Source organism: Mixophyes fleayi, chromosome 12, assembly GCF_038048845.1.
Source record: "Mixophyes fleayi isolate aMixFle1 chromosome 12, aMixFle1.hap1, whole genome shotgun sequence".
In the NCBI taxonomy this organism is placed as follows: domain Eukaryota; kingdom Metazoa; phylum Chordata; class Amphibia; order Anura; family Limnodynastidae; genus Mixophyes; species Mixophyes fleayi.
Genome location: NC_134413.1, coordinates 3198732 through 3211687, shown reverse-complemented (window position 1 = coordinate 3211687; position 12956 = coordinate 3198732). Strand labels below are relative to the sequence as shown.

Genomic DNA, 12956 nt, shown 5'->3' with positions numbered 1-12956 from the left:
ATTGTATAAAATGCACCACAGGCGGCAAACGAGAGTGGGGGTGGAGGGTAATGAGGTGATAGATAACATCTCGCCCTTCTGCTTTAGATAACATCTCGCCCTTCTGCTGCAGTTAGTTTGGAGCTGTGTTCCAGCAGAGTAAGACAAACTAGGAGGGGTGCGAGACACCAACCCTCACAGACAACATGTTGCATAAAAAAGAACAGACCACACTAAAATTAACACATGAATTCTAGGATCAAACACAGACACACTGCACATAAAACATAAAACACATAAACATTACACTCATGTGTTTTTCAGTTATACTGTCAAACTGGCCACCAGCTGATTCCCCCTTGTTAATTTATTTGGTATCTATTAGTTTATTTGGTATCTATCACTAAATTATACATTGTTAGGGCTGAACTGCTAGATAAATGCCTCTACATGGTAAAGCTGCAGTTACTTTTTGTGTTTGTCCCCAGTCTTAGTTCATTGTAATTCTTAACTGTGCTGTAAAACAATAAATGGCTTATTTGTTACTAATGATCTGTCAGGATTGTTTATAGCTCAGAGGGTCTGTGGTTGACCCATTAAGTCAGAGATTCTAAGTCCTCAAGAGCTACAAAAACAAATCATTTCAGGATTTGCACAGGTGAGTTGATCCTTTTTTTTGGGGTCAGTAATTATCCCACCTGTTTCTACAGACAAAAATCCTGAAATCCTGACCTGTTGGCAGCTCGAGTATTGGAATTGTAAATTCCGCAATATATATGATCAGATCACTGTGCCCTTGTAGACTTGGGAGACATAGAAATGAAATTGTATTGTGACATTAACTAAACTGCGCCCACACACTCTCCTTAGAGATGGAAGCAGAAGATAAAATAGCAGTATAATAATACAGACTGTGGAGTATAGATGAGGAAAATTCTAAAGACAATTTAAGCCACATTTATAGTCCTTGTTTATATACAATATCCCCCCTGTTTGTCATGAGTGGGGGATAGGAGAGCTCTGTGCCATTAAAATCTATAGTTGATTTCTCAATTTATTTCTGCTGGTAAGAAGAGTCCAATATACAGAGATTGTACAGAGGACGTTACAGCTGTGTCTTACTGAATATCTAGAGAAAATAAGAAGATACAAGTTGCTATATTTCATGCACTATACAATAGTAACTAAATCACACCTGCTGAGTACATTGTATCCACTTAAGCAGTTCTTGGTTCTCTATTAGTATATACAATACAGGGCTTTCCTGGCACACATTGATTTTTCCTCTGCATATCTTCCTGGACTCTTTATTACACAGCAACCGGCATATTCACTGAGGATCCTTATTGATTTTCCCCTCTGTGTATTATTCTTACAAGGCAGCGATAGGACAGGATTGATTGTGATGAGCGCCCCTTACTGTATGTATGAAATGCTTATCTTGTGATTATTAAACACTGTCACGTTCCTCCAGCACCAGGATGGATCTCGCAATTGTCTGTGTGGAAAGTGCTTGTAGTGTGAGCATTCAGGGCTGTAACAATGTAACTGTTTGAGCTATGTTTCCTAATGCAATAACTATTATGTATTAGAGGCTGTGTAAAAGGTCTCTTCTATTAACTAAACCCTTTTTTGGCCTGCGTTGGGTGAACTGATATAAAGCAATGCTTTTCTAGCAATAATCATCCCAGAAGAGTATATAATTGCTATAGCCTCAGTCAGATCAGAAGCACGAGGTTTGTGGGGTGTTGCAGTGAACCACGGCTGCTCCAAGCATATATTGAGTCATTGCTTGTTTAAAAACACGCTATTATATATTTATTTATATATATATATATATATATATATATATATATATATATATATATATATATATATATATATATATATATATATACACACACACACACACACACGTATATGTCTATAAAAATATATGTGTATATATATATATTCACATATGTATGTGCGTGTATGTATGTATGTATGTATGTGTATATGTGTGTGTGTGTGTATATATATATATATATATATATATATATATAATATATATGCACACACAATTGCCTCTCCTTCTCTAGGTCATTATCTTCACACCCATAGTGAGTTTATTTATGGCGCACCTACACATACAATGCGTGCGTTCACTGAGGTGTGAAAGGGAGATTCCACGGCTCAGAACTTGCACGACCGAAAAATAAACATTTTATTCTTAGATTTAGCCAACTCCTACTATAACCATGTACGACGCTGCCACAGAAGGAACTAGCTCACCTCTTGCTGAGTCTTTAAATGTTTATATATTTGTCCTGCAATATGAAATGCCATTTTTGTGGACATTGTGAATGACTTGGCAGATCTTTGAAACTATCTCAAAGTGATAATGTATATCTTGCCCGTTATCCAATGGCGCCTTAGAAATCAATAATAGTAATAATGGTAATTGTCTCTAACACTCTATAGTTTGCATGGCTCATGTTATATTTTACAAATAGATTTTGACTTTAGTTTTAATTTCAAATTGAGAATGCAGCATAATAATTACATACAGTAAAACAGTCTCAGACCAGGTTTCAAGAATATCATTTATTCAACACAGTCAATGGATAACTGCATAATCAATAAGGTTTGATATGCTGCAGCACTTGGAGGCATCTGTTCTGCAGCCTGTGGCTAAATAATCTGATTTTTTTAACTGGTTGTAAAAAGTAAGAATTACTAATTACTTCTGTTCCAAATCCCTGGGGTTTCCGACTTATTGTAACCTATGTGGAGCTGAGTGACATGAAAACTGAACATTGATCATTTACCTGTAGGATTAAATGATCTGTATTACAACATACAGTATTAACCTTTTCATGACTTCTATAATTCCTATACAAGAGAGTAGAATAAGTGTAAATGAAACATTGCATTGCAGCTTCACTTGTCCCTAGTACTGACCGGCATTTTAATTCTTCTCCTTTAGGTTGGAGAAATCAAGGCTCATGCCGCAGAATGGAAAGCAAACGTAACGGCCGAATTCAGAGAGACGCGGAGGCGGCTGAGCGTAGAGATCCACGACAAACTCCAACGAGCAGCCACGATCAGGAGCATGGAGCGTAGGCGACTTGGGCTTGACCAGCGAGCCCACTCTCTTGACATGCTCTCCCCGGAAAAACGTTCAGTCTTTTCGGAATTGGAGAACGGGCGTTTTAAGGCTTCATCCCAGGAAAGCATCAACAACAAGCCCAACAATCTAAGACTTAAGGGGGTGGAACAGTTCAACAATTTACATGGACAAGGCCTCTCGGAAGACAATATCATCAACAAGTTTGGTTCCAACTCTTCGAAGCTTACAAAGAGGAAAAACAAGGACTTGAAAAAGAACCTCCCGGAGGACGTGCGGAAAATATATGAGAACTTCAGAAAATACTCAGTGGATGAAGAGAAAAAGGAAGACGAGGCCGACAGAATGTCTACCTCAGACACGGCGACTCTCTCCGACTTCATCCAGCACTCAATCATAGAGAACGGCTCAGTACCTTGTGAAACCAAAGATGAGGAGCATGAGAATAGAGCATTACTTGAAGAGCAGAACTAACAGGGCAACGTTGAGGATCATTGCTCCGTCATGGCACAACAAAGCTGTGGGCTACAATGTGGGACCGAATAAAGACATTTCCTTTCCATTCTGGAGCCCAAAGTTGGTCTGTACTTTGACTCAGCAGTAACCCTTGACCCCTTCTGTGTTGGAGGAGATGGGGATGCCGTGTGTTGCCTTCCCCTCCAACGCAGAAGGGGTTAAATCTTTGTCCTGGTGTGAAACCGAAAGCCGGCAACAGTCGGTCACTTTAGAGGAGTTTTCGAGACATGTGCCTTATGCAGACTTTTCAATAAACTGGAGCTCTGTAATCTGCATTGGTGGAAACTTTTACTGTGCCATAAAAGACTGCCAAAAAAATTCCCCACCCCAAAAAAAGACAACAGCAGCTGTAATGACCACAAACTCCTAACCATGTTTGGCCGAAGAAGATAACCGCGGTCAGTTGAGCACTCCAAGAGATACGAAGGTGGTGATGTGTTTGGCTTTATGGTTCAAACGTGTTAGGAAGCATTTCTCTGAGCTAGAAAATTAACATGTTTTATGCATTTGTCGGCACATGAGCAGAATAAGGAATATTTATGATATTTATCATCTTTCTAACCTCTCTATCGAGCCAGAGCCACCATGGCTGGTAAATACTACATCAGCACACTCTACAAAATAGCCGCCCATCAGCTTTTTAACCATAAACAAGCACTGTGGCAGTAAACCGTGACCAGTGAAAATACTATAGACTGTGACCCACGCCCCAGCGAAATAGAAAGATGTCAGTTTTAAAAGCAAATTGAAAAGTTGATCGCGTGTGTTGATTTTTTTTTTTTTTTTATATATTTATCTTGCAGACACTTTATACTTGCTGAAGTCATTTCAGCTCTTGATGCTGTATCACAGGAAAGCAGCGAGCGCCTTGCATGTTGTTTGAAGACGCCTCCGCGCTATAAGACTGGGATAGACCCAAAATGTAGGGATCATGGGGATGTTCATGTACAATTCTCAGGGCTTTGTGTCCCTTCTTTAAAGCAAAGGATTTTATGGGCACTGTATTTAATCACCCAAAAAAACACTATCCAGTCGAAATAAGATTAATTGTAGTGTGGTTCGCCAGGAATGAAAGATCCAAATGCTTACCGCTTTGTGCCATCTTCTTTTGTAACTTTTTAAAAGTATTTTAAATGTTTAATTTGTTTGTTTGCTCTTCTGCATTGCCTGACAGGCCATTTATTTTTAAATCAGTGTTTCTCAACAATTTTTCTATTACAAGCCCCCCGAAAAAAATGATGCAAATCTGCATTTCCTGAGGATATTTTATATTGACACATATTTCTGTACAATACACAATGTTTTTTTTATTTAGAATATATAGGTATTAAAGTTTTCATGGCTTCTTTCAATTTTGTATGGGGGGCATGTAGACCCTACATTGAGAAACTCTGCTTTAAATCCCCTTCCCCCATAGAGCCAACTGTGATTTAATATACAAATGAATCATTGAGTCACTAGTATTTTGACTGCACGTTAATTATGTTTTACAATATGTTCTGCATATCTGGTTTCTGATGTCAATACTGTTTAATGGTAAATTGATTTTTTTTTAAAGTATTTGAAGAGCTAGCAAGGGGTCATGTGACTCTAAAAGTTGACGATGAAATTTCAAATGTTTGAAAATAGAGTGGGAAACATAACTTCTCATGACCTGCAGGGGGTGCTGTGTTCTGTGGTGTATTGAAAGGGCTTCACTTATTGCCTGCTCATGTTTCCGATACATACAGCGCCACCTGCAGTCCTAAACACGCAGTGCACCACATTAGCCTTAGCAAAATGTTTGCAATGTCATGAATAATTTTTACTTGCTGTTTCTCCCAGCAAAAAAAAGTTCATGTTAGCTGTAAATATGCCTCTAAGGCTTTGTGAACCTTTCCTGTTAAATCTTAACGTTGTTTAGGAATGACGTTTATTTGGTACTAGAACAGCAATATTAACCACAACATCACACTGTAATGCCGTACAGAAGAGAAACATATTGGGAGAGAGAGAGAATTTGAAAAAATGAATGGGAAAACAGTAGGCATCATTTATGTAGAACAAAACGGGCGCGGTCCATAAGAGGATTTGGCTGGAGTAAAGCTGGGTACAGACCTATGTTATTATCGTGCAGATCACATAATTAACGACCATTTGGTCAGATATTACAAGATCATGTTTTATTGTAACCGAAACGCATCGTATCTGTTGATTTACTTCTCTAAACTTGCTAATAGTCACAATCAACAATGGATCGATGTCCGACAAATATGGCAGTGTGTACGCACTCACCACCAGCAGTGTAGGCAGATATCTGTACAGTGTACAGAGTCACCATCTTTTCAGCAGATGGTTATGAGAGATGAAGATCACAGATCTGAAGGTAAATCGTGTAGGTGTGTACACATGATCATCGGGACTTTAAGTCGTTGGTAAAATCGTTATAAAAGTCTCATCTGAAGTAAGATTACATAGGTGTGTACCAGCTTTAGATGTTCCTTGTAAACAACAGAGTATCTTAGTTTTGTGATGCATTTCAGAATTCGTTTTTAGCCCTTTACACTCTGCAACAGGGATTGAATGTCTGCGTTCTAAGCTGTTATAATGTAACGCATTTCGCATTTGTACTTTGAGAAGCACATTCCAATCTCTGCTTTGCCCAATGTAAAATTTACTTCAACCGCACTTACCGCATGCAACAAATACCGTCCCAATGTCCCGTCTCTCTCATGATTAATGTAAGTCATTAATAAGACTAAACTAAGCAGTATTTTAGCAGAAACTCGTGACGGTTTCCTCTATTGAAAAGGGTGTTTTTAAAGTGTTGTAGGCCGGAATTTGAGGTGACTTTTGCACAGTGTGTCTTAAGATTTTAGCACCTAACTGTGCACCAGGGCGCAGGTCCGCGATGCGGAAGCGCTCCCAGTCCATTACTCTATTGAGAAGATGTTATGTCCATGCAGACTGTACTGTTTGGCAGTTTTGTCTTACTGGAGTCAGGCTCTACGTTAAATGAATCATCTCATAAAACAGTCTACTCAGCGGCCGGTAGCTGCATTATTCACCATTAGTAATCCCCTCCAAGTAGCTGCATCTTATCTTCTACATAATTAAGGTTTCCATTAGACGCTGGGATATTAATTATAAACACAAGTTGCTTCTTTACTGTGGCCCTCGTGGATGAATAACCCACGCAGATCTTTAGGATGTCCCTGTTGTATAGCAGTAGACTGAATTATTAATATTTACATTTATCAGACCCCAAATCTCACCGGCAGTGCAGGTGCTTATTTTCTATGCATAGAGGAAATTTTGAAGTGATATATTTGGGAACCGGTTATGTGAGTTGGAATCACACAATCAATTAGTCAATGTGTATAATTTATAGTATATCCAATGCCTTCAGGCCAAGGGCATGAGGTTTAAGTTAGTCCGATACCCTATACTTAATGTGCTAGGTATTAATTAAACCAGTGAAATTCAGATGTGTAATAATATGTGTAATATCACTTTAATGGGAGAACCCATCAGAAGCTAAAGACGGGGGGTGATATAACCAATGAATACTTGAGACCAATGACAAAACGTGGCTGGTGTTTACGTTGGACAATGTGACCCAATTTACTTTCAATTAGTTTTTCATATTTAATTCAGTTTATTTGCATTATTTGCCTGAGTAGAACTTTTGTGGTAAAACTTTTGAAAGTCTATTTTCTAACTTCCAATCCCTTTTGAGATAGTAAAACTTCATATAAAGTACTGGATTCTGGTACTGACCTTGAGCTACCCCCTATCCTCATCGCAGAGGGCCACACAAGGGTTTCTGAATACCAGAGGCAAAAAGGTTGCAACAACTTTGTGTATTTTAATTGAATTGTCTTATTCTAAAGGAACCTTTCAACAGTTTCTATAAATGGAACAATCTATAGACGATATACCTGACATTTAGATCATGCATACAAAAAAATAGCTTGCACTATCTCCAAATATTTTCTTTTTTTAGTTGTATTTTGGCCGGGCTGTTAGTGTGAGCTTCCTGTTTACTCTTTTGTTGTAAATTAAGAAGCATATTTACATTGGGCAGACTGTACTTGTTACTGGCACAAAGCTCAGAGCTCAGAATGATTTGAACCCTGACCATTATTTATCTCTCCTCTTTCTCCTCCTGCACATCATTCAGTCATTCTCACTTAGAGGTAAGCGCAGGTCATGGACATTATCCTGCACCGGTACATAATGAACAGCGGGCTGCTTGCAGTAAGTTACTATGACTGGCGGCCAACACTGATCTGCAGATCCCAGCAGACTGCTCCGTCATTGGCTACTAGTGCAGGCTAATTGCATCGATTAGCATCATAACTCTGGGGTATATTTTTATAGATGCCACACTGGTTTCGGTGATATATTTGCACATTTTCGTGGCTTATAAATAATTAGAAGCATCCAGGTGAACCTGTGAATTCTCTTTTCTCTTAACATAAGCTGCCACAATCACACACTATTCTTGTCACACCCAATCCCACAAATGGGTCAAAATATACCAAATTCCAGATATTTTTGAAAAAGAGATGTGAAGTCTTGAAGTGAGAAGAAATTAAAGCTTTTATCAATTTTTGTGGGACGATAGAATGGAAATTGAAAACCTACTATGCAAAGCTTGCTTGTAATTCATGTCTACCTGTGTCTAGTGTATATCTCAGTGCGTGGAAACACGGACCGCTGTGGTACAGACTCTCTGTGTTTTCTGTTAAATAAAATAATTTCTTGAGGTCTCTGGGTCACTGAGGACTGTTTGGACTGAAGTGTCATACGAATCCCACGGAATAGCGAGAGTCGTGTTCGTTCCTTTCTACACAATGTCGCAATTTCACTTTATAAATGAATTTCACCATTTCAAGTCAGCGGCGAATGTCATTTCTCGGTCTGGAAACACCGAACCCAGCTGCAATTTCTTTGGCATTTCACAAGAGACCTTGAAGGAAGTGCGACTCGTTGAAACCAGTCTGTTTATCCCTTGCAGGGGGCAGTTGCCGGAGACCTCCCCTCGTTATGTGGATGAGGCCCCCGCTGAAACGAGAGACCTGACCTCTCCTTCTGTCATGACTTGATAACTTGTCTGTTGATATGTTTTTCAATCCACCTGTAAAACAGGAGAAACATTGTACGTTCAAGAACAAGGACGCTGAACCAGGGAATGATGTACAGAACGCTGCGTTGCACTAATTTGCTCGGTCTGCAGCAATGTAAATGGACACACTTGTCGAGGTGAATGGTGTATCAGATGATGAATGATAAAAGACAATACAGTACAATGTAACCAAATCTCAGTCTGTTTCTTCCGTCGGTATAATTGCTTTCAGATAAGGGTGCAATGTATCACATACAAGCTGGGTTTAGTTAATACACTGGTTTCATGATCTGATGAGCTGCCACTTTAGACGTCAGCCTATACACAGGAGGACGGGGCACCACATCCATGTCAGTTACACCTAGGTGACGGACTAGTTATGCCAACTTACCCAAATCATGCCGTTGTGCCACATACACTTTTTGTAACATCCAGAGGAAACTACCTGGGTGTATTTTCAAATATCAAGTAAAGATTTGTTTAAAAAATAAAATAACTTTTCCAATGACCATAGGCAAACCGAGGGGGGAAGAGGGGGGCGGGGGAGTTCCTAGTACCTGGAAACCCCCCCCCCTTCCCTCCAAGCCTGGGGCACTTTCTAATTGAGGTGAACGGACCCTGCCCCTGCTTCACACTGCTCTGCTTGAAAAGGGAGAGCTGCGTGCACCTAATAGTAGTGCATGCAGCATTGTATATTGTAGGGATAGGAATAGTTGGAGAGCAGTCAAACACTGTCTAATGTTATAGCCACGCCCCCATGCATGCTGGTCACGCCCACTGGTGGCGTGGTGTGGAAACCCCCCTCTACAAATCCTGCATTTGCACCTGATGACCATGGCTCGGTGTCCCAGTATATATTTGTTCGTAAGTGTACACGCCCTCATTGAGGCACTCGCCCAGAATACGCATAAATGTCCAGAATCACAGAAATCTCTATGGGGGCAGATACCTGCAGCCACTGTTTGGGCACGAGCAGAGCGATTTCACACAAGATGCGCTCTGCAAACTACTCTCGCTCTGCATCCGCCAAGAGCGTCTATATTTTATGGCCCAGCAGCGTAAAATTACAGATATATGACAGAAATCGTTCTGAACCACATTATGATCAAATCTCTACAACTGCATAAAATACACACAGAACAAATCCATTTTTGGATACAAATGTATCCATCAAAGGCGCACAGTCACAAATTTATTTATCCTGGATGCATATAATGCATCTGCATTATATATGAGACTCTAAATTAAAGCCAGATAAGTGTAACGCAGCATTGGTCATACAGACAGAATAACAAAAGATATTATGGCCTCTATTAGAGGAAGTACGGAGGAACGAGTGCAGCATTTCCTCTCTTTCCTCCATATTTGCCTCTTGGACACTTTGCACAGCCATCCATTGGGGGTGGTCCTGGGGGAGGAGCCAGGGCCAAGCGAGGGCGGGCCCAGCTGTTTATGGGATTAATCATTACCATGTGGCATGTTGCGTTACGCTTCTCCCTCTTTTCTGCTCCAAAATTCACCATTTCTGAGGTGCTGGTGGCCGTCCAGCTTTTTTTTTAAGCCCATATGTGTTATATATAAAATAACTAAATATAACATATGAATCCCCACATGGAGTGCTGGGGCTCTCTGTATGTTAGTTGCCACATCGAGCCCTAAGAATTAGTATTAGAAATAGTTGTATCGTGACCTCTGACCTGCACACTGAGCAATGATGGTACTGAGCGACTGTCCTGCACACTGAGCGACTCCTGCGCACAGAATGCGACTGAATACTGAGAGTTGCATCAGGCATACTGAGCGAAAGTAGTACTGTGCAGCTGTGCATACATGCACTATAATGTCATAGGCAGTGATACAACGGAGGTGTAAATAAATATAAACAGATACTGATAATAACATTCAGGATTTGACTATCACCAGACAGGGAACATTACATGCAGGATACAGAACAAGTGGCTCCGTCCAGATGTGCGTCTGTCAAATTTAAATTAAAAGACAGCGAGATTTATGACAAAATGCAACAAAAGAAAAGTATCACGTTGGTCATGCATATTTATTTATTACTTTTATTTATATTTATTTTATCACTGGGCACGTTACATAGAAAACTTACAACAGGTCACAGAATATGCCTGCTTTAGACGGGCACACATAGAAACATAGAGTTTGACGGCAGATAACAACCACTTGTCTGCACATATAATAACCTATGGTAACCTCAAACCCTATATGATCCTTTATTCTTGTAAGGATATCCTTATATCTATCCCAAGCATGTTTATATTGCTGTACTGTATTACCCTCTACCACCTCTGATGGGAGGCTATACCACTTATCCACTACCCTTTCTGTGAAGTAGTTTTGCAGAAGAGTATCCCGGACTGTAATATGAAGATGCTTGTGGCTAAATGGATATATGACAAACACTGCAGGATTCAAATTCAATTTTATTTTTTAGTTGGCAGAAACATAGCGGCAACATGAGGGACGTCTTTCTTGTCACATCGCTGGCGCTGTCCCTTTTATATATATTCTTATCTTGGTCACACAATCCGTGTGCAGCTTCCATTCATATTCAACATTTCAAACTTCAAAGATGTAATGTTCTATATACTGAATGTCTTCTGCATGTGGTTACTGAGCACTAAACAGAGTAAAAGATACTTAGAAAAGGTGTCATTTTCCTCCCAGGCTGCCCCCAGAATGGCGAAGGAGAGCTCACGGGAATTATAATTAGTGTATAATTGTTGGTCATGAAATAGTTATTAGTTTGGTGAGGTCTCTGTCACACTGATGCATTAACAGAGAGCTGTCAGACTTAAATGCATTGATGGTCTGCGTATACTTCTGGCAAGCATGGGGTTAAAAACATCATGCAGATGACTGACGCTACGGAACCTGCTGGCGCTATATAAATAAATGTTGATGATGTTGATGACACAGAGATGTTGTGTAAAGGAACGAGGCAGCTGTGACTTGGAGCTCAGGGGGTTCTGCTGCAAGTTGTGGGAGAGCTAAGAATTGTATTACACCAGCTTTACCTCATGTTTTACAGAGCCAATGTCATGTTTCTGGTGCGTAGGGATTCCTATGCCTAGGTCACCCCCCCCCCCCCCCCCCTGTGGTCACACAGAGAAGTGCCCCCAATGTGTGATCAGTAAGAGATTCGGCTGTCTGTTCTCACCCCTCAGAAAGACACAAGCAGACGTCGGAACAGATGGCGAATGAAAGGAGCTCGGAGTTTTACAAGGGCACAGAATCAGTGACAAGCAGAACATTCTGATCTACTGACTATTCTCATTTGTCTTCTCTTCAACTTCAACATTTGAAGCAATGTTGCAACAAATCATCATCATCAAGAGTTATTTATATAGCGCCACTAATTCTGCAGCGCTGTACAGAGAACTCATTCACATCAGTCCCTGCCCCATTGGAGCTTACAATCTAAATTACCTAACATATACACACACAAAGAAAGAGAGAGAGAGGGGGGACTATGGTCAATTTAATAGCAGCCAATTAACCTACCAGTATGTTTTTGGTGTGTGGGAGGAAACCGGAGCACCCGGAGGAAACCCACGCAAACACAGGGAGAACATACAAACTCCACACAGATAAGGCCATGGTTGGGAATCAAACTCATGACCCCAGTGCTGTGAGGCAGAAGTAAATGCTTTTGTTGTATGATCAGGCAAATGGTCGACATAGTCCTAGAGTTACGCTGTAACGCTAAACATACGTCCTTTCTGTATGCAGCCTATGTTGGAACGTGCCTGCCCTCTTCCGTCACCCATTTTCAGCCGCAAACACATGCAAGTGTTTTCTGGACATGCACAGAGTGAATCATGCAATCTATACTACACGATTGGGCAAATGTTCAACTCTGCATCATTCCCAAAGTGTAGACGTGAAATGCGTCTTTACATTCACAATCGCGCTACCTGACACTACAAATTTCAAACTCCTGACACTACAGAACCTGCGTTTATTGTTCATCTAAATTTTTCAGCTCTTTTCTTCACATTTTAATCTATTTAGATTCATTTATATCTTACAATAATCATGAAAGTGAGGGGACATTGTTTGAAGTGCGTCTAGAAACACAAATCTCTGAGCGGATGGAAGTCCATCTGCAGGGAGGAAAAAGCTGCGCGTCTACCCCCAAAGCAGGGAATCCACCGGTCATTAGAACTTTTTCCACTTCTTTATTTCATGGAGCAAAACAATGTATAATTTTCA

The 12956-nt window shown here is 40.4% G+C and overlaps 1 protein-coding gene across 2 annotated transcripts in view; it reads left to right on the top strand.

Moving 5' to 3' along the window:
* KCNK10 (potassium two pore domain channel subfamily K member 10) overlaps window positions 1–8908 on the top strand; it is a 63406-nt gene extending 54498 nt beyond the window's left edge. For both annotated transcript variants that reach the window (XM_075192850.1, XM_075192849.1), the window contains exon 7: window positions 2948–8908. In XM_075192850.1, coding sequence (XP_075048951.1) covers window positions 2948–3562 — 615 coding nt within the window. In that variant the 3' untranslated portion in view covers window positions 3563–8908. The remainder of the gene's footprint in view (window positions 1–2947) is intronic.
* Window positions 8909–12956: the final 4048 nt, after the last annotated feature.